General features: G+C 37.5%; 1 protein-coding gene across 1 annotated transcript in view; it reads left to right on the plus strand.

Annotated features, from left to right (window-relative positions):
- The window catches only part of ADAM28 (ADAM metallopeptidase domain 28), a 57,380-nt gene extending 40,041 nt beyond the window's left edge, over positions 1-17,339 (plus strand). Inside the window, exons 15-25 of the mRNA XM_026681162.2 lie at positions 119-221; positions 3,029-3,185; positions 4,007-4,087; positions 6,044-6,119; positions 8,316-8,421; positions 9,052-9,145; positions 9,718-9,780; positions 10,537-10,584; positions 12,166-12,234; positions 13,836-13,901; positions 14,872-17,339. Of these exons, the coding sequence (XP_026536947.2) occupies positions 119-221; positions 3,029-3,185; positions 4,007-4,087; positions 6,044-6,119; positions 8,316-8,421; positions 9,052-9,145; positions 9,718-9,780; positions 10,537-10,584; positions 12,166-12,234; positions 13,836-13,901; positions 14,872-14,892 (884 nt within the window). The 3' untranslated portion in view covers positions 14,893-17,339. The remainder of the gene's footprint in view (positions 1-118; positions 222-3,028; positions 3,186-4,006; positions 4,088-6,043; positions 6,120-8,315; positions 8,422-9,051; positions 9,146-9,717; positions 9,781-10,536; positions 10,585-12,165; positions 12,235-13,835; positions 13,902-14,871) is intronic.
- Positions 17,340-21,667: the final 4,328 nt, after the last annotated feature.

Here is a 21,667-nt window from a genome sequence, read left to right on the forward strand (position 1 = left end):
CAAAGAAGTGGACATTAGCTAAATTATTTGGAACTCCTCTGAGATGTCTTAAGCCATTCTTCATCCTGGCATGTTACCCACTCAAGTATTTATGTTTCTTCCTCATTCTCTCTTACAGGTGGGAAAGTGGCTGCAGATTCATGTTTTAAGAAAAACCAGCAAGGGAATTATTACGGCCACTGCAAAAACGCAAATGGTATAACCATTTCATGTAAACCAAAGTAAGCAGTCTAAATTATTTCCTACTACAGCACTAGCACTTAGACTTATATACTGCTTCACAGTGCTTCACAGCCCTCTCTAAGCGATTTACAGAGGCAGCATATTGCCCCCAACAATCTAGGTCCTCATTTACTAAGATGATGATATATGTAAGAAATACTTTCATCTGTGGGGACATGATTCTATCACCTCACTAAAATCAACAGAAATGTGAATCAATTTCTGAATGGCTAATTTTGTTTTTTGTTTGAGTTACAAGATGGAGCAAAAGTGGGATATAAAAAGAGGCCATGAGAGCTTTTAAAGTACCCTTTAGCCAAATCAATTTGATAAATTATTAGAGGATACAAAATCAATTTCAAAAATGTATAATTACTTATTAGAGTTTGAGATGGCAGAGGAATTAGAGAAGGGCTTGATGATAGCATGGGCAAGAAATGTGGGACACAACATTGATTTGGAGGACTGGGAAAGAATATGGGAAAAGAATTATATGATAATGAAATCGGCGGTATATAAAGAGAATCAATATAAAATGTGTTATCAGTGGTATCTGGCCCCTTTGAGATTAGCCAATATGTACCCCAATTTAAGCCCAATCTGCTGGAAATGCAAGCAGACACAGGGCACCTTCTTCCACGTATGGTGGCTCTGCCCCAAAATTAAGAAATATTGGATAAAAATACAAACATGGATAAAAGAAATTACCACCTTTCAAATAGAACTTAAAACAGATTTTTTTTTTTTTACTGGGGATAATAAAAGGAGACTACACAAAAGAGATAAATATTTAATTTTGCATATAATCATTGCAGCGAGACTAGCACTCGCACAGTGTTGGAAAGGAGACCTCATGCCCACAGAGAGTTTAATAATCCAAAAAATCTACGATTGCGCTGAAATGGATAAACTTACTCTAAAATTAAAAGAAAAGGAAGACTCAAGGTATTATACAGTCTGGGAAAACTGGTACAAATGGATAAATGATAGAAATCAGCAAGTAAATAAATAAGGAAGAAATAATTTAAATAGGTTAATATATGAGAAATAACCAGGAATGTGAAATATGTATTAGAACAACGTTTAGTATATAAGCACCGATTTGTATTTTAAAAAGTGTTTTTTGTTTTCAATTCAGCAACCATTCACAGTTACAACACTGAAAGTGACTTACAATGGGTTGTAACCAACTGGGTGCTGTCCAGTTGCTGGGTAGGCGTAGCCATGGTGAGCATGGCCTACCAGTATTTCTGGTAGGGCTGTTTTTCACCTTCCCAAGGGACCGGAGGCCTCCCTCAGGCCTCTGGGAGGATGAAAACGGCCTCCCACAGGCTCTGCAGGCCCTCCGGAAGCCAGAAACAGGCCCATTTCATGACTTCCGGTACTTCTGGGAGAGCCATTTTTTTTTTGCCTTCCCAAGGGTCTGGAAGCTTCCCTCTGGCCTCTGGAAGGTCGAAAACAGCCTCCCTTGGGATATGGAGACCCTCTGGAAGCTGGAAACAGGTGCATTTCATGAATTCTGGTACTTCCGGAAGGCCCATTTTTCTCCCCCCAGAGCCTCCACATGGACTCTGGACTTACCTGCATTGAAAATGGGCCACATGGAGACTCCTGGGAGGAGAGGGGGGGCAGGGCCAGCTGGTCAGTTCATAAACTGGTTCAGCAAACCAGATACAAATTTAACATCCAGTTCACCCGAACTGGTCCGAACCGGTAGAATCCCACCCCTGCTTCTAACATCCCTATAGTCATGTGATCAAAATTCTGGTGCTTGGTAATCAGCATGTATTTTCCATGGTTGCAGTGTCCCAGGATCACATAACCGCCATTTTCCATCTTCTCAGCCATCTTCCAACAATCAAAGTCAATGGAGGAAATTGGATTTATTTAACAATGGTGAATTCATTTAGCAACCATGGCAGATAGATTATAAAATTGGGTGCAGCTCACTTAAGAACTGCTTTGTTTAGCAATGGAAATTCTGGACCCAGTTGTGGTCCTACGTCAAGGACTACCGCACAATCAGCATTTCTCTCCAGCTGACACCACCTAGCAGAGCTTGTTTGCAATGTTTTTGAATAAGCCCTGGTTGGCTGAGTTTCTGAATTGCACTTAGTATATAAACACAATTTAAAAACCCACAATGGCTAGATTTGCACCACAGGTTGAACCCAAAACAAACGATAAGCCACAATATCTTTTAGTGATGTGAGATTCTGCTTTTTAGACAGTTTAGACCCCATACCATTTTTTCCTACTAAAACAAGGGCAGTCCTTATTTCAATCTTTAATTTCCCTTTTTCATATTTTTCTTAAATTGAAATGGAATAATGGCCATTTTTCAGGGCAATTTCTCCCTCTGATATTTAATGCCGCTGCCCCAACCTTTAGATTTCAACTCACATCATCTTCTGTCATCTGCTAATCAGAGATTATTTTAAGGCTAAAGGTCTGGAAAAATCAAGCCTGCTTTAGGAGTTTTCCAGGTGGATAACAGGTACTGTACATTATCTGCTCTAAAGATAAGAATTGTGACTCAAACTACCTTCTCCTTCAAAAACAGAGATACAAAAACTGTGTTTCTCTATCCTCCCCCCAAACAAACAAACCTAGAAACACTTCTTGAGATTTTTTTTTTACTTATCTTTTAAATGCAGTCAAGTTCATTTTGAGGCTGAGCAAACCTCTGATTGTCCAGCTCTACTTTAAAATCACGTTAATCCAAGAACAATTTATGTTTGCAAATGAGCAAAGGGACATTAATCCATTCTTGTTTGTTAAAACGAATTGGTTATTTCCTTTTCAGTGCGGTAAAATGTGGCAGGCTATATTGCACAGGTGGTTCAAAGATGCCCTCAGATGGAAACCTGCTGGAATTTCTATCATGTAGAGCCAGCTTTCCACCCAAAGATGCAGAAGATGTTGGAATGGTTCATCCTGGAACAAAATGCGGAGAAGGAATGGTTAGTAAAAGATTACATCTCAACTGTATGCTGTCAGGGGTAATCAGTGAAATAATTTAGCAATCGATCTTGGTGAAAGCTGATTTACATTTTGCATACTACAGTTAATCTATGTAGAAGAAAATCCATCTAGCCTTCTTCTTGTTTATATTGTTTTGTTTTTCCTGCAGGCAGCAACCACAACAAATCAGCAATAGAAATAGCACTTAGACTTATATATTGCCCCATAGTGCTTTAAGCACTTTCTGGGCAGTTTAGAATGCCCCCAACAATCTGGGTCTGCATTTAACTGACTTTGGAAGAATGGAAGATTGAGTTAATCTTGAGTCCCATCAGGATCTAATTCCAGGCTATAGGCGGAGTTAGCTTGCAATACTGCATTCTAGTCACTGCACCACCAAGGTTTTTCAGGTGAATGCCCAGGGTGTTTCTTTCTTCTAAGAACAAAATGCCCGGCCTTTTCAGAGCCTTGTGCTTCTCCCTGGCATCAATTTCTGGACAGAAAGTCAAGGGACAGTCCTTTCTCTTAACTTGTAGGTATCCCCGTAGGGCAGGTGGAAGAGAGTTGAAAAAATCAGGTGTAGAACTGGTTGTGACCTAAAGGATATCAATTCAGTGAAGCCATTTAGAAGTGCTGAAGCAATCTTAAAGCTTATCTTAAAGGATCAGGAATTGCACACACACACGCACACACACACACATCCCTGTCTTTATATACAATATAGAACTTGGATGAAATTTGTTGAATATCCTGGTTTTGTTCTAGAGAATAACAGAGTTTAGTTGTGTAGGAAACTATAATCTCTTCCTTTGACTTTTAGGTCTGCAACAACGGGCAGTGTGTTGAGATAGAAACTGCCTACAGATCGACCAACTGTTCACACAAATGCATCGGACACTCTGTAAGCATTTTGTATTCTATATTCTGGTTAAAGTATTCTCCATGCCCTTTAGTGGGCTTTAAGACTGTTCTGCTTTGGGCTTGGCCTATATAAAGCTTACAGGTAACCCTCAATTTACAACAGTTCATTTAGTGACCGTTCAAAACTACAACGGGATTGAAAAAAGTAACTTATGACTGTTGTTCACACTTACGACTGTTACACCATCCCTCTGGTCATGTGATTAAAATTCAGATGCTTGGCAATTGGTTCATATTTATGACCGTTGCAGTGTCCTGGGGTCATGTGACTACCTTCTGCACCCTTCTGACAAAGTCAATGGGGAAGCCAATTCACTTAACAACCGTGTTACTAACTTAACGCTTTCAGTGATTCACTTAACAACAGTGGCAAGAAAAGTTGTGAAATGGGGCAAAACTTACTTAACAAACATTTCGCTTAACAACAGAAATGCTGGGCTGAATTGTGGACATAAGTTGAGAACTATCTGGAATGTGTTCAGCACATATACTTGGGGATTTCACATTTTTCCCCACAGTATTCTCTGCAAATCTGAAGCATCTGCAAAATATTCATTAGAGTGTGTTTGTAAATGTTCTTATGATGATATTGACATCTATATCTAAATAGGTTTTGCTGTACTAAAAAAGAAAATGAATATTATTATGATTATAATTTTACCACTAACATCTATATAGTAACTTTGAAAGTAAAATCCATCATGAAAATAATTTTCATTGAAGGCAGAAATGGAACTAAATGAAAAATGGTTTTGTTGGGCAGAGAGCAAGTTGACGGTTAGGTAAAACTTTATTATACATGCATAATTTACATAATTTTCCTTTTATTATTTTCTTTTTTCTGTGGTATTGTCCTCTTTTTTTCTTTGTTCTATGTTATTAAACAAATAAACACCACCCACCTACCCCCCAAAAAGTGCTTTCCAGAATCCTTGATGTTAAAAATATTTCAGTTTTTTTCTCTAAGTGTGAGTAGAACTTAGAAAGACATGAACCCCTGTATTTACCAAGCCCAGAATAGTTTATGGCTTTAAAGTCTAAATTACATTAAATTGAGCTTTAAAATTAACAGGTAGCAATGGAATTAGATCAAAACCTGGTGTCATGTTAAAATAGTCAAATATTAATAAATCAAATGAGAATGCCCCCTCTCCCATGGCCTATAAGAAGTTATGAAGATCTGGCACTTCCAGTTTTTGAGGACTAAAGGTGGAGTCAACCAATCCCAAAATTAAAATTTAGTATTGAATTATTTTGTTCTACCTTGTCATTTTTGAATTAACATCAGTGTGCTATTTTAATTTTGGTGCACTTTGATAGAGTCTGAATGGAATGGGGCAGTAAACAAACTTGATGGATGGATCTTGATGGATGGATCTATGGATGGATGGATGGATGGATGGATGGATGGAAAGAAGGGAGGGAGGGAGGAAGAGAGAGAGGGAGAGGGAGGGTTGAAAACTATTTACTCTAAATTAATATTTTCCTGATATCGTTGTCCACCACAAAAAATCTCAAAGCTTGATTTAGTCCTTTTCATCCTGCTGTAGAAATGCTTTGACCACAACTCTCATAATATCAAAAAAAGAAACACTTTGTCCACACTGTACTGTTGTTAGACTTAGTCTAATAACTCAGTGGACCACTAGATTAAAAAATAGTGACCAGCTATTTAGATGGCCTTTGGTACTTATTTAAACAATCCCAACAGCTTTGGTAGAAATCCTTAATTTATTTTTCTGTGTGGGATTTAAATGGATTTCCATCTTTTTGTCTGCCTAATTTGGTTCAGTTTTATGGTTCAGTTTTATGGTTCAGTTTATGGTTCAGTACTTTCTGCCTTCTTTGGGCTTCATAAAAATGCAAGAGAAATGTTGACTGCTTTTTCCCCCCTTGTATTTGTTTCAAAGATTAATACTGGTCTTTGCTATCCTAGGTATGTGACCATGAACTGCAGTGCCAGTGTAAAGAAGGATCAACACCGCCTCACTGTGACACCACAGGAAATAAATGTGAGTTAATTCAGGGGATGTCATAATAACATTTGCTACTCCACCTGCAAATGCTAATACTGGACGTTTGGGAGGTCTTTCTTTTCTCAGTATATTTTATAGCAAATGCACCACAGTATGACATCTTCATCAGAAAACAGGAAATGGTGGATGGAACTCTTTTTAGCTGGTACCAATAAATAGGTCAGAGGTAGGATATGTTTTTAAAAACAGGCATATTGGTAGCTGCAAGAGTGTAACTGAAGCTTGGCCTCCTTTCATGGGCACCATAACATCGATACAAGTGGGCGGAGCTTCAATCTTACCATCATAACCACCAATTTATATTTTTCACTACCACCTGTGGGCATCCCTCAATGTAGCAATCCTCAACCTTCCTGGCTCTGTGGACCGGCAGCAGTGGCAACAGAGTGGGGGAGGGGAAGGGGATGGTTTTGCGGAAGGACCCGCTGCTTGTACAGCTTTGTGTGTTTACCCACCACTTGTGTGGTCTAATTCCCAATGAGCCACGGACCAGTACTAGTCTGCAGACTGGAAGTTGGGTACCTCTGCTCTAATGGATATCCCTCTTCTCTCATCTCCTGAACATTTTTTATTGTGGATAAAATATATAGGGAGAAAATCCATCTGATCATTACATTTTAAGGATCTATTTATTATTTTTATGAAGATTAGTGATATGCCTTAGTAAGACCACACCTAAAATAATTCTTCCAGTTTTGGTCATCACACTGTAAAAAAAGATGTTGAGACTCTAGAAAGAGTGCAGAGAAGAGCAACAAAGATGGTTAGGGGACCGGAGATTAAAACATGTGAAGAATGGGTACAGGAACCGGGCATGGCTAGTCTAGTGAAAAGAAGGACCAGGGGAGACATGATAGCAGTGTTCCAATATTTGAGGGGCTGCCACAAAGAGGAGGGGGTCAACCTGTTTTTCAAAGCACCTTAAGGCCAGACAAGGAATAATGGATGGAAACTGACCAAGGAGAGATTCAACCTAAAATAAAGAGGAATTTTATACAGTGAAAATAATCAACCAATGGAACAGCTTGCCTTCAGAAGTTGTGGGACCTTCATCACTGGAGGCTTTCCAGAAGAGACTGGACCACCATCTGTCAGAAATGGTGTAGGGTCTCCTGCATGGGCGGTGGGTTTGGACTAGATGACCTACAAGGTCCCTTCCAACTCTGTTAATCTGTTAAATCTGTTAAATGCCATTATGACCTTTCCATAAATGATAAATCAGTTATTCTATGAGTTATTCCATTTTATTATAAAAATAATTGTATTTGTCATTTCTTTACCCAAAGCAATTCCCTTGTATTCCTTTTTCTGATTTTCGATAGTTACCACTTAAGTAATTTTCATTAGTTCCATATTGTAAGTAATAAAGAATTATCTCTAAAATGGTTTAGCCTCAGTTCATATATTAGAAAACATCCACATGAATTTTGGACTAAATTATTGCATGGAAATGGGGATTAATTTGACTTTTAGACAAGTTAAACAATCCTTATTGGAAATAGGGTTTGATATCTCCTTGTATTATTATCTAGCAACTGAATATTGTTAACTATTAGCAAACTACTTTAATTGGAAGTTCTATTTTTAATCTCATTGTGCACATGAAATGAAAAGAAGGGGAAAATAAGTTTAAGCCTTTCTGTAATTCATTTAACAAGGATAGCAAGTTTGTGATTAATCTTAAGCTACCTTATAGTGAAAATCCAAGTATAGATTTAACAGATGATAGTTTGCTTTCTTAATTATGCTGCTACATCCATTTACAAGACTATCTTGGGAGGTCAGTTAGATCTTCTTTGAACCAGAATTATTAATCAATAAGGAAACTGTAATCCTAATGTATCTAAAGGTCATGGAGTTGAGTTAGATTAATTTTAAAGGATGATGATTAGTTGAAGTCATTCAAGAAATGAGGTTTATTGCATATTACTTGTTTTCTTAGGCTAAATTTGATGCCCAGAGTTGGTTCAGAGTTGGGTAGCACTTAAATTAAAATAATTGAATAAATAAATACATTCTAGACAATTCTCAACAGTGGCTCTTAGGAAAAATTCTTACTGCATGGGTGAGAAATGCCAGGGCTTGGAGCAATATAATTTTCAACGGATTGTCTCTATGTTTCCACTGTGATTTAATCAAATCTATTCATAGCCTTTTCTCTTTATCTTTTAGATATAATCATCATTGTTGTAACTGTGATACTAGTCTCAGTAGCCACGGCCATCCTCCTTGCAGTTCTCTTCTGCCGCTACGTTTTAAAGAAGAAACAAAGGGACAGGTGAAGCTTTTGAATGTTCTCAGCCAAGCTTCTTTTAAGTGTGGGGAGTTTGCTGAGTCCCATAAAACAGCAGTAGTGGGTTTTCCTGAATTAATGGAGAGGCTGAATGTATACTGACTTGGAAAAAGCTGTATAAAACTGGATATTCAGTTCAGGAAATCTCTCATGAAGTTACGAGATGTTGACTGAATTATAGTATGAACTGAATTATAGTGTATGTATAGAATAAGTTCTAGGATATCAGGTATCAGGTAACTTCCAGGAAGGAAGGAAGGAAGGAAGGAGAGAGGAGGAGGGAGGGAGGGAGGAGGAAGGAAGGAGGGGAGGAGGAAGGGAAGGAGGGAAGGAGGAAGGAATTAAAGAAGGAAGGAAGGAAGGAAAGAAAGGGAGAGAGGGAGGGAGGAAGGAATGGGGAGGGAGGGAAGGAATTAAAGAAAGGGAGGGAGGGAGGGAGGGAGGGAGGGAGGAAGGAAGGAAGGAAGGAAGGAAGGAAGGAAGGAAGGAAGGAAGGAAGGAAGGAAGGAAGGAAGGAAGGAAGGGAGACATTTACTGTATTTCTAGTGTTACCTTGACTTTGGTGTTGGGTTCAGAATCCTATCCTAACTATAATATTCTATTATTTTATGGCAGCATTCACAAAAGTGCACCTGTAGCCAAAAATCCTTTCTCTGGTACAGATCAAAAGAGGAAACAGCATCTTGGTCCAGTGTTCAATGATCCAGAGGTGAGAGGTCAAATGGGCTGCCTGGGCAGAGTAGAACACTTAAATTTTATAAAATACTTTATCCATTGGCTTCATAATAGGTCATAAGAAGAATGGTTCCCCAGCGGCAATTTAAGGAATTGGGGTACCTGGGTGAATTTAGAGGCTCTTTACCCCATGCACAATGCCTAGAGAAAGAAACAAGATTTTGAAACTGCTAAATGTGGGTGCTTTTCATCAACACACAGACAAAATGCTTGCCTTTTTATTCGTTATATATAGAGAGAAACATGTTATTGCTTATATTGCTTTGATTGTAAGATAACGTCAATCAATCTGTTATCTTTCAAGATGCAACACAACTCTTTCTTGTTTTCAAAAACAAAAATAACACAATTGCTATAAATACTGAACCTATTGTTTGCAAAATAAGTTCAATAGAATGTGTTTGTAAAGAAAGCAACACAAAATAATTAAGGTTAACCTTAATGAAATTACATATGTATGAAAGTGCACCTGATCTGGCTAAGTATTTAAAGATATTGGCTTTAAAACCAATATACTCAAAAAGTCTGGCTGTTTCTTCCTTTTAGATAAATTCTTCTAGATTTCTCCTGCCAATTTCATTGCAAGGAAATACACCAGAAGTTCATGTTGTGAGTAAAATTCAATGGAACATTTCTTGCATAGTCTTTAACAAACAAAATACAGATATTTCACAAATCAAATCAAATATGCTGTGCTTTGTCAGTGGTGTGAATGTACACACTACATTGAGTCAAGTAAGTGTTATTTTATTTCAGGTTAGCATGTTGTATGAATCAGAATATTGTAGTTGATCAATCATGGTTTATGGTTTAATGTAAACTAAGTATTGTGGCTCATACAATATTTTATGATTAGAACAAGATAGCTTATTGTAATATATGAATATAGTTACTTGACAAATGTGAAGGATTTTAAATAAATGTGAAAAAATTCTCCCCAATTTATTAATGTTCATTCGGCTGCAATACCCATTGTACTCAATGCTCTTCTTTATGAGCAGATATAGAGAGAATGTAATTGTACTTTAGAAAAATTGATATGCATATAAGATTTTTTTTTCAAACTTAGCAATTTTAAGATCTAGAATGTTGCAAATGAAAAACAAATAATCTGCACACTTTTTAACCTGACAGTTGAAAAATCCATATTATAGTCTGAAACATAATAAGCAGTTTCTGATTATTTTAATTATTATTTCCTTTCCGCACTCTAAATCCTTGTACAGAGTAGGGATGACCTGCATAATTTGCAATGTTATAGGAACATCATGATTCTATCATAAGGGAGTTCTACAAAATTAGGGAGTTCACACACATTGTTAGAAAAATCAACTGATTAAATTGATACTATTTCATTATTAACAGAAAATCCCAGATGAACCTTTACGACACACATATGAAAATGCCAGAATGGTAAGTTTTTAAATAAATGGTCATTTGATCTAACAACTTCAGAATACTGTTAGATATTTCCTCTGATTCTACTAGTTCCCTGACAATTTTCCCCTCTTTTTGGAGTGTCATGCCTCATTCTGTGTAGCCTATAGAAGAGTGAAAATCTTATGGGATGAGTATTTTTGAAGACAAGAAATCAACTGTTCTTCATCTATAAACACTGATATGGAGTATTATGCTTAAATTTCCCAAACTGTCCATTAATGTAGTATTTTCTGCAGTGCATTTCCAACAGAGGTCTTTTCATAAACTGGTAACAAATCAATTGGAGATGCAAATTGTTGAATTATGTCAATTATCCAATAACATTCTAATTCTGTTCTGAATTAGGCAAATTTCAAGAAAATAACCAATGACAAGTCAATCATTATGAATGAAGTATATCAATACCCAAAGGGATATATGTGGCCAGAGGGCATTTAGGTGATTTCATGGCAAGTAATACATCTCTTGACCAGTTTTTGTTGTAACAACACTGCCAAGGATAAACAGAATAGGACAGTCCAGGGGCTAAAATAGTTTAAGGCATTCCTGGGCTGTATTAATGGAAGCATCGTGCCCAGATGAAATGGTTCCATTGAATTCTGGCTGGTTAAATCTTGTTTGCTGAACATATTAGGTCCAGTTTTGAGCACCATATTTTAAAAACCCATGAAGAGTGTTGCAAAGATTGAGTGATATATAGAAAATCAGTCTGAAGGACTTGTCAGCCCAACAAATTAGAAACCAATGACATATATTGTAAGTTAAGACTATCTTTATTGCAATAGAGTGTGAGCGTGTCTGAGTGTGTTTTCTCCTTCCTGATTTTATCTTCATGTGAAAGAGTGAGGAACTTATCCAAGATGTTTTCTTAAGTCATTATCACACTGTGAAGAAAGAGGACCATAGGCTAAGTTCCAATTAAGCTGATTTATTGCTCATGCCTATACACAAGAATCTAGTCAACTTACAGTCAGCACTAAATTGGCACTAGATGTGATGACCCGGGGCATGGCACAAAGGCAACACAGTCAGATAATCTTTATTAGCTCTAACTTTGCCCCCAATGTCCTAGTTACCTTCTGCCTGGAAAAGAACTCTCCCAGGAACAGCCTTTGGCTGCAGAGAATCAAGTCCAAAATATGGTCAACAAAAACTGTAACTATAAGTCCAATCAAGGCAAAATGAGGTAATTAGTCTGGCAGGGCAGGAGTAAGAATTCCAGATGTGAAGGCACGACAATAATTCAACCCTGTTGGGAGGATGACAGGAGCACAGATAATCAAAGTCGCACTCAGAATTTTCTGTTAGAGCTTTCCTCAAAGAACCATGGAAATTTTTTGCTTTGTGAGAATGCTGAGAATTTTGAGTTCATACAATTGCACATTTGGTGGGGAAAGGGAATAAGGATTAATTTTTGTTGCAGATAGAAGACTCAAATTTTAAGCTGACAGGAAATGTGATCTCCAATAGATGTTGAAAGCACTTTTTAAAATGCATCTTGGCAATTGTGTGCAAAGGCAACTCAAAAAACCTTCCAATTTTCTTTCCTTTCAGCCTATTGTGAAACCAAAAATCCCTCCGCCTCCTGTTCCAACAGCAAAATCCACCATATATCCAGCTCTGGTATGTCAGCTTCCTAAACATCACACTTCAAACTCATTTTGTTCCTTTATAGCAGGATGCTAGGGTGAGGTTTTGGGATAATAACTCCTTCTAGCCACCTTTTCATTTTTCCAGACTACTGGATGAAAAATAAGGCAAAGAACTGTAATGGGAGAAAGACTTCAACTGATGGATTATTGGTGGGGATTTTGTTTTAATGGGCCTGACCCTCCAGGTCTTGTGTAGTAATTCAGTCCTTTCTTCCTAATGCCAAGAAAGGCATAAAGCCTTTGGAATGTTGCATATCAGGTCTAGGTCTGATGCTTTTGTAAAGGGAGGTTGAATTGTCACTAATATATTGAATTGCATTATGACCTTATTCTTGAATCTGCAACTACCTAGGACAATTAATCTATGATAGTAACTGTAGGAGAAGAGCAGAGAGTTTGTGAGGGGGGGCACAGTTAAATGAGATTAATGTCAGGCATAAAGAAACAGGATCATTCATAAAGTTGGAGCATAGAAGATTTATTCAAGCCTATACACAAGAATCTAGTCAATTAATGGTCAACACTAAATTGGCACAAGATAAGGGTCAATAAAATTGAAGGGTGTCTAAACTTGGGTCTCTTGTGACAATGCATAGACTCTAAACTGATAAAGCATTTAACTCCACCCTCCAATTCTGCTCTTGTTCTTTTGTACAGTAACAGAGTGATGGCATTCCCATGCAAGCTTTGTCCAAACTCTAGTTTTAATGGAAAAAGTTTGGAACGTGTTCCGCTATTAAAATACTCCCTTCCTTCATGTAAAAAGGGGCCCAAAAATATACACTCTCTAGATTTTATCCTTGAAAGTTCCTTTTTCAAATAAACTTCTCATAAGCAAACTGAAGCCATCCAATATTAGTGCAAAATTTGTAACCCTTCATCATAATTGCCTTTCAAACAGTGAATTCCACTCTTTGTAACCAGCTAAGTTGCTTTAAACACATATTCTTGGATTACAAAGTTTCTTGCAAATAAATTATCCAAGAATGGTGCTAGAAACATGGGCATTAGGCAGAAGCTGGCTCATTTCTTGAAATGTTATATATCTGTACTCCTAATGCTGTTTTTTTGTTTTGTTTGTTTTTTGGTACAACCAAACCCAAGTTTTAGATCAGGAGTGCACCAAGGGTTAACTGGAGATTTAAAATGTCCTTCCAGAATCAATGTTGCAATTGCAAAATTCTATTCAGAATGTCCTGGAGCAAAATACTTGGCCCTCTTTCATTTGGGGGTGAGGAGGATAGCTGGGCAATATTAAGAAACAAAATTGGTACTTAAGCTCTCTATTTTATCCATAAAATAAAATTCTAAATCCAACCCCACAAAATGACTCTTTATTAGTTCAATTTTCGAATACGATCCTCAAGTTTCTATACAAACCTGGTGCAGGCAAGAGTAATTTGATGTAAACATTTCTTTGTGTCTAATTTGTTTACTTGTTAGAGTTATACACTATTGAATCAACCAAGGACTCTTGGTTATTTGCAAATGTCAGTTTAGCAATAATATACTCAACATATACTAAATGGCTGGTTAATATTTAACATAAATAATCTGGTATTTCTCTTACAGGGAATAAATCCAGCTCCTTCTTCTCAACTTGAGTCTAAACCAGCTCCTCCCCCACCTCCACCCCAGGTGAGAAGCAAGTATTCTATGAAAATACAAAAATGATAAAGATGTTAAAAGAGTTATGACTTTTTAACTGGTAGAGGTAGAAAGATCGAGAGGCTATACTTTGTTCTCATGTGACAAGATTACATTTGGGTGGAAAAGTGCCATTATAGTGCCATTATAGCAACATATGATCTTTGATACATGGATTATTGACAAGAATGGTATGAAGAAATTCTGCCATCTAAGCTAACATTTCCAAGGTCAAATAATTTAGTTTAGAGCCTTTGTGGGATGAAGAAGTTATCTGTGGACAAATGGAACTAGGTACACTAGTTCTTTGTTTGGCTGTTAATTCCTAAAATAAAGCACCCTGGAGACTTGGATGGATGGGTGCATATTTGGGTATAACTTCTCCCAGTGATTCCCTCTCCCCCAAAGCATGGTCATCGACTTGATCAGTCTGAAGCTATCATAATCAATAAACATACAGTATATTTTTTCAGAAAAAAAAATCAAAAGAACAAAAGCAAACCTTATTTTGGATAGGGAAAATTTGTCTTCTTTACCTATCTATTGTGGCACAGTGGTTCGGGGGTTAAGATGCTGGGCTTATTGGCTGGAAAGCTGGCAGCCCAGGTTTGAGATCGAAGTGCCATGTGATGAGGTGAGATCTCATCCTTGGCCAGCTCCTGCCAACCTAGCAGTTTAAATGCATGCCAATACAAGTAGATAAATAGGGTTAGGGTCAGGGTACTCTTGCTCACTTACTGGCACAATGACCTTGAAACAGAATTGAGCACCTCCCCCTATAGTTGGCAATGACTAGTGGAGTAAAATCTGCAGGACTCCTGCAGGACTCCTACCTGTTTATTGCTTCCTTCCCTATTCCGCTCTGGTTTGCTTTCCACCTTTAGGACTGATGACTTGAATCAATGTATAATGCTTTGCTTTCAGTCATTTGATTTCAATATCTGTTTGCTATTGTTTGCAGGCAATGAAACCCACTAAATAATCTCAGGGTATGAAACAAAACAAGAATCAGAAATAATACCAAGTCTCTGATTTCAAAGAAAACCTTTTCCATTTTCTCAGTTTCCATATCTGCATAGGACAACTGAATGGTGACTTCCTTCCACAAGTCTAATGCTTCCTCTGCTGCAGGAAATGTCTTTTTAATTTTGGGGACAGCATCACCTTTAGTAAGGATGGGAACTGATAGGAAATCTTCAGCATTCTTCCATTATATCCTTGGATATCAAATGGGGAGATCCTAGCAGAGTTGGGATGATTTTGTGAATTGTGAACTGAGCCAAAAGATGCATAGAAGCAAATGATGCCTCCATCTGAGATTTAAACACCCATCACCACCATTTGTGGACAAATCAAAACTAAAGAAACATTTGTTGATGCTTGATGCAAGTGGAAACCAAAGCTGTCCTGCCTACTGAATTAATCACTTTATTATCTTGGAGTACAAAATGACTGAGTCCTGCATGATGCCACCAGATTCTTTGGCATAAGCGAAGGCTGATCTCTTTGAAACCTTCTCTCTACCTGTGCAAACAAAGAAGCAAAGATGAGACTTGGGAACTTCAGTGCCTATTGTTTATTGCTCAAGGACTTTTCAAGGTACAATTGTATCAGCTCTGCCAACTTTTTTCACCAGACTCTGCTCCTATTCCCTAAGGCTACATGTGACCTTTGGCTTAATTTCAATAGCCATTGGCAAGTGGCCCTTTCAGGCTTCTAGTAGAGATACTTAATCCTTTGGGGGTATTGCTTGAGAGAAAAGGAATACTTAAAAAAAAACCAAGAGAGATAAGAAAGTAAAATTCCTAGTGTTTTTTGGTCAGCCTTGACCAATTTACCTAGGACATTTGCAGCCGAGTCATCAGGATAGTGGCTCTGATCATGCAATTGAAGCTCCCCCCTTTTTAACATATGTGTGTTAAAAGAGCAGGGCATTTATGGCATGGCTGCAGCTTTCATCTCGACTTTTTGACTTCCCTCCCTATGGATACCCCTGAATATAACCAGTATAACTAAAGGAGTTATTCTGGTTATACTAACTGAGTATAACTAAAGGACCAACTGGAATCTGCAATGGGTTTTCATGCTGTCAAAAGCTTTCTTCTGATTCTTGCAGATCAACCTTGTCATAAAGGGAAAGAGTAATAAACCATCTGCAGAAAAAGAACCAACCAAGGACCCAATAGTTAAACATTGAGCTGCATATATTCATGATTATTTTAAAAGGAAAGGGACAGAGACAGAGATAGAGACAGACCTGAAGATCTGATAACTCTAAATGGTAGAAGGAATTCATAATTAGCATTTGAATAGGCTGAGATCTCCTTGGAGGTCATTGTAAGTACTTTCTTTTTGTTACATTACAATAAAAAAGACATTTAAATATAATCCTTTCAAGGATAATATTTTCATTAAGCAGCCAAGTAGTTCATGGTTAAATGATGGGAAAGGTTAGGAGGCAGGATTGCATAAAGCGATACAATGTTCTTCTTCTTTTTTTTAATGTGCTACTGTTTGAAAAAGCCAAATGCGAAACTAAGGGAGATATCGGGATAAGTGCAATAGCAGCCAATAGATTTAATGTGATTGGGGGAGAGGGGCGGGGGGAGAGGTCAAGGAACAGAACCAAATGTATGTAATTTTGTTGATTTTTTTTTTTTTGTTGGTATTTTTTAGTTGTGTTTTAGGTAAGGCTGCTTCTGAAATCCTCCACATCTAAAATTCTTTCTGAGTTTGTAAGGTTTTAAACGGCTGATCCTGTCTGTGATTTTCCATTGTATTTTTGTGTCGAAGAGGAAGTTGCACTGTTTGCTCAGTTTTTACTCCATTCATGTTTCTTCCCCCTCCCTTCTTCATTTTGCACATGAAAAAAAAATCACTGCCAAAAAAAAAAAAAAAGCAAACTTGATACACTTGTCCAGATCCACATGACTTTATAGGTTGTTTTGCCTGTTGCAAGAAATACCCAGAACGGGAAGGAATTATGATGCACCTTCTCTGGGCTGCTGCTTTGCAGTGCTTTTTTACTGTCCATTTTGCTCAACAGGAGGTACAAAGGCATCAAAGAAACTGAGGCAACCTGTACATGTTTAGGAAATGTCAGCTGAATTAGAATTTGAGAGGAATGACATGGAGAGCAGCCTTGACTGCTGCAGCTGGTGACTTACATTTGTCAGTACACGTACGGGATTTCTGACACACTACAAAGAAACAGAAGCTGAGAAAAATAACATCCTCTAAATGAATCAAAGACGGAGTGCGCATATTTCTCAGTCTAAGTTGGGTATACCTTGCAAGTATGAAAGACATGACCAGGACAGCATTGGAATTTTCAGCTTGAAGGCAGTTGGGTCAATTTGCCAATCAGAATAACATAGTTGGAAGTGACCTTGGAGGTCTTCTAGTCGAAACCCCTGCTCAGGCAAGAAACCATATACCATTCCAGACAAATAGTTGTCTAATCTCTTCTTAAAAACTTCCAATGTTTGAGCACTCACAACATTTGGAAGTAAGTCCTTCCACTATGTAACTTTTCTCATCGTCAGGAAATTTCTCTTAGTTCTAGATTGGCTCTCTCCTTGGTTAATTTCCATCCATTGCGTCTTGTCCTACTTTCAGGCGCATTGGAGAATAAATTGACCCTCTCTTCTTTGTGGCAGTCCCTTAAATATTGGAATACTGCTATTATATCACCCAGTCCTTCTTTTCATTACATCTGAATCAGATCCAGACCAGAATTTGAAAGTCAAAAAACCCTGAACTGTTTAATTGAATCAGGTACTTGCAAAATGAACTGAAAATGTAAAAAGCTTCTGCATATATAAAAAGTCCCCTTTTCCCCATTAATTCAGAAAAAAAAGTGTAATTGATTTTCTAAATTGAATTGAAATTAGATTTCAAAGTGTTTCCAAAATAACCTTCGGTTCTGAATAAGCATCTCATGTTCAGTCAAAGAAAGTTATGTCATCTTCAGAAAGACAACAGTCAATTAGAATTACAACTTACAAGCAATTACAATTACAATTAATTACAATTAGAATTCCATACTGTAAATAGCTTTCTAAGTTGGTGCCTTCAAATGGTCAGACAGATAGATTTGACAGTCTTAGAATTTTCTAAGCAGCATAATCATTGGTCAAGATATAACAAGGCATGAAGAGGTATGCACTTGGCATGAAAGCCAACATTGCCTGATGAACAAAGAAACGTGGGCATTTGTGAAGTGCATGGGATATTGTTCTCCACTGCATGTCCTCTGCACCAGAAATAGCCCAGTGTGACATGTGGAAATCACCATAAAATGTGCCTTATCTGTACTGATTGTACCTGTTCCATCCCTTCTCTTTGAATGGCATTATCTTATTCTAGAGGAAGTATGGACAGTCTCTTTAAGTATGTTATATTTTAAAAAAATGAATTGGAATTATGCAAGGTTGCAAAATCTTAAAAGATTTCAACTTTTTACATGTTCTTATATATGAATGCCAAAACTTTGCATGCTCTCATTATTTCATTGTAGAACACTGACATCTTGTGGATTTTGGAACACATCTAGGATTTTGGCTGTTTTAATAGATTTAAATATATTGCTTTTTAATTTTAGGTTTCTGTGTATACATAAATTACATGTAGGAAATCTCAGGTTCAATTTTGGAGTCAGATATAAATAATCATTTCTGTTAGGAGAGAGGGAGCATATAGACTGTCTGGGTGACAGTTGTCAACAACCTACTCTTTCCTGTATATAAATTTAGCAAGATTGATCACTAGATCAGAAGAGGAAGGGGTATTTGCATTTGCTTGAATTTAAATAAAGGATAGTCCTCAATTTACAATGGCAACTGAGACCAAAATTTCCATCGCTGAGTGGTGTGATAATAAAGCAAAGCTGTACAAGAAGTGCTGGTTGGGAAGGGAATTCCAAATACGTCATAACCCGCCCCCCCCACATTCAGAATCACTGTAATTTCAAATTGCTGAAAGAATAATTGTACATTGAGGATTACTACAGACTTATCCATGAGATTGGATTTTCTAGTCTATACGGATTAGAATATTAGTGTTCATTAGTATATATCGCACATGCGTGTCATCTTCAGAACTGAGGTTTTTTAGTGGGAAAAACAGTGTGTTGGAGAAAAAGAATAGTTGCAGGTGAAAAGTAGGATTCTAATTCTCTTCTTAGCCTCTGCTATTCCCTTATAGTTTTTCCTCCAGGCCTATAGGACTGTTAGAAGCAAATTTGCAAATTGTTAGTTTGATCAAAACTCTCAAGTTAAAATGCAGATCAACTGCATTGAAATTTGCCTTGCAATTTCTCAACTGTTTGACTACTGTAAATAAAGATGTTCTTCTGTCTTCTTTTCAGAATGCTTATGGGTTTCTTTCAAACTTGCCTGGTTTGGAATTTTTGAGCTTATTTTATTGTTATTGGCAGTTATTGGCAGTGGGGGCTTCTCTTAAATCTTTCTCTTACATATCTTCCCACCCTAATCTGGAAAACTCAAGGAATTTTTTCCTTGAGGTCTCTGGTAGTGTTTTTTTTTTCCTTTGCACACTTTTATGTCTAATTAAATTGTGATTTAAAATATTATGTTATCTGTAAAATATGTATTTGGAACAATAGCTCTATTTAAAATATATTTAAATAAAACTGCTTATAAAAATAAATATGACCATGTCTTTCTTATTAAGATGCAAATGTTTGTGATCTGTCCCCTTTGGTGGGCTTATCATCCTCCAGGACTGACAAGAACCAGGCCAGCCTGGAACCAGATTCTCCAAGGTTCATCTTAGTTGCAGGGAAGCTCATGTTTCCCAAAGTGCCTTCAACCATTATAGTTCCCTTTGTTTCTACTCCTCAACACCCTGCCTGTTGCAGTGCTACCTTTCCTTCATGTAGAAACAATGCATTTATTCTCTAGTAAATGGTATTAAAAAGAGGTCAACTCTTGGACACAACTCTACAGTTTTCATGGGAGCAGGCCAGAAGTGTCCTCCTCCTCCTCCTCCTCCTCCCACCTCCTCCTCCAAGCTTCTTGCAATAACCTCCTTTCATGATGAAAATCCTTTGAGGGCTTCCCAATTAGCCAAGGTTCTGGAAAAATATAAAAGACCATTTGAAGATAAAGAAAACTCAGGCTATAAGAAAGAATTGGAGGAATTTAATTCCAGCAGCAAAATGTATGAACTCCATTTGGATTTGGCATTTAATCCATTGGTGCCTTAAAGACAGATGTTGTAGTCCTAACACCACAAATACCTGCAGGAAACTGGGAAGATCACTTCTGTGTCAGGGATTCTGAGGTAATCTCAGATGGGATCCCCTCTCATAGTGACCCCAGGACTGGGAGGTTAGGGCACTAGCTTTATTCTGCATAGAACAGAAGCTATCAACAAAGTATCAGAAAACCAGAGTTTTAACATTTGCCTAATATGTGTGTGTGGGAGGGGGGGAGCCCTGGAGTTTCGACTGAGGGAAGAAGAGGCAGAGAAAGGGGTGGGGGGCTTCTGTCAGGTTTTGGTGAGAAGACTTTTGAGGAGAGAGAGTTGAGGGAGGAAGAAACATTTTATCAGTGTATAAAATACAAAGAAAAATAAGAATAGGAAATTAAGGGAAGAAAAAAAGAGAGGGGGAAAGAAAAATATGAGGTACAAAGGAAGAAAGAAAAAGGCATTGACTTCTGACTCTTTTTAGCACAGTACAAGATAACAACATTATGGCCTTTTTAGTTGTATACATTGGAATATAACTAGCCATTTCTGTAACAACTAATGTATCTAATCAGCATAACCAAAGTCAAAGTTTCATATATATTTTTCCACCACAAGCACAACATCCAGAAGTGATATCCAAATCAAAAACATAATTAAATATATTCTTCTCTTTGAATCAATCAATTTAACCATTTCTGCTTCATCTTCCTTGCTTTGCAAATAATATGTATTTCTATTTGCACTTAATAATCTTTATCAACTATCATCATTTATATTAACAAGATTCACTGTATTCTTTCAGATTATTTAACCTTAAAGGGAAAAATACTTCTTTGTCAACCATTTTAAAACCCTAAGCTTTTCTTTAAAAACATTCCTAAAATCAAAACATTCTAATAGATCTTTTTTAAAAACTTCCTCTTCACATACATAGGCTTTAAAGTTCACTTTCAGACCATTAAAATTCCAATTAGCTCCGATTAACTCATTAAATTTAGATCACTCCAAGTTACCCTCATAGAACAATTCTGTCAAGTTTTGGGTGGGAAGGTTTTTGAGGGGAGAGTTGAATGGATTTTGAGTGGAATCCCGAAAGGTGAAGGGGACATTTTATCGCAGACAAGATTAGAAATGGAAGAGTTAGAAATTTTAGTTAGATTAGTCTTGGAGCTTCCACTGAGGGAGGAAGGAGTAGAGAAAGTGGAGGTGAGCTGACAAGGCGAGTGGGCAAGCCAGTGACCAGAGGGGCAACAGATACCCCAGAGGAAGCAGAGGTGACCTGAGCTGGGCCACTGGACATGACTGGGCGAAAGATCAGAGTGGACTTATGTCCAGAACGATGGACATTGAGACACCTGGTGAGTGACTGTGTAGTGGGAAAGAGCCCCGGTACGTATAGAAAAGGGGCTAGGGGAATCCCGACTCTAGTGGCCCTCCCAGGCTGATGCTACACTGTCATAATATTGCTACACTATCATAATATTCATAGATAGTAAGCAAATGGGACTCAAGTTAAGCTGGTGTGCACTTATAAATATCTT

The sequence above is a fragment of the Notechis scutatus genome, chromosome 7 (assembly GCF_049901735.1).
Source record: "Notechis scutatus isolate UNSWTSFEM ecotype Mainland chromosome 7, rNotScu1.2, whole genome shotgun sequence".
NCBI classification, from domain to species: domain Eukaryota; kingdom Metazoa; phylum Chordata; class Lepidosauria; order Squamata; family Elapidae; genus Notechis; species Notechis scutatus.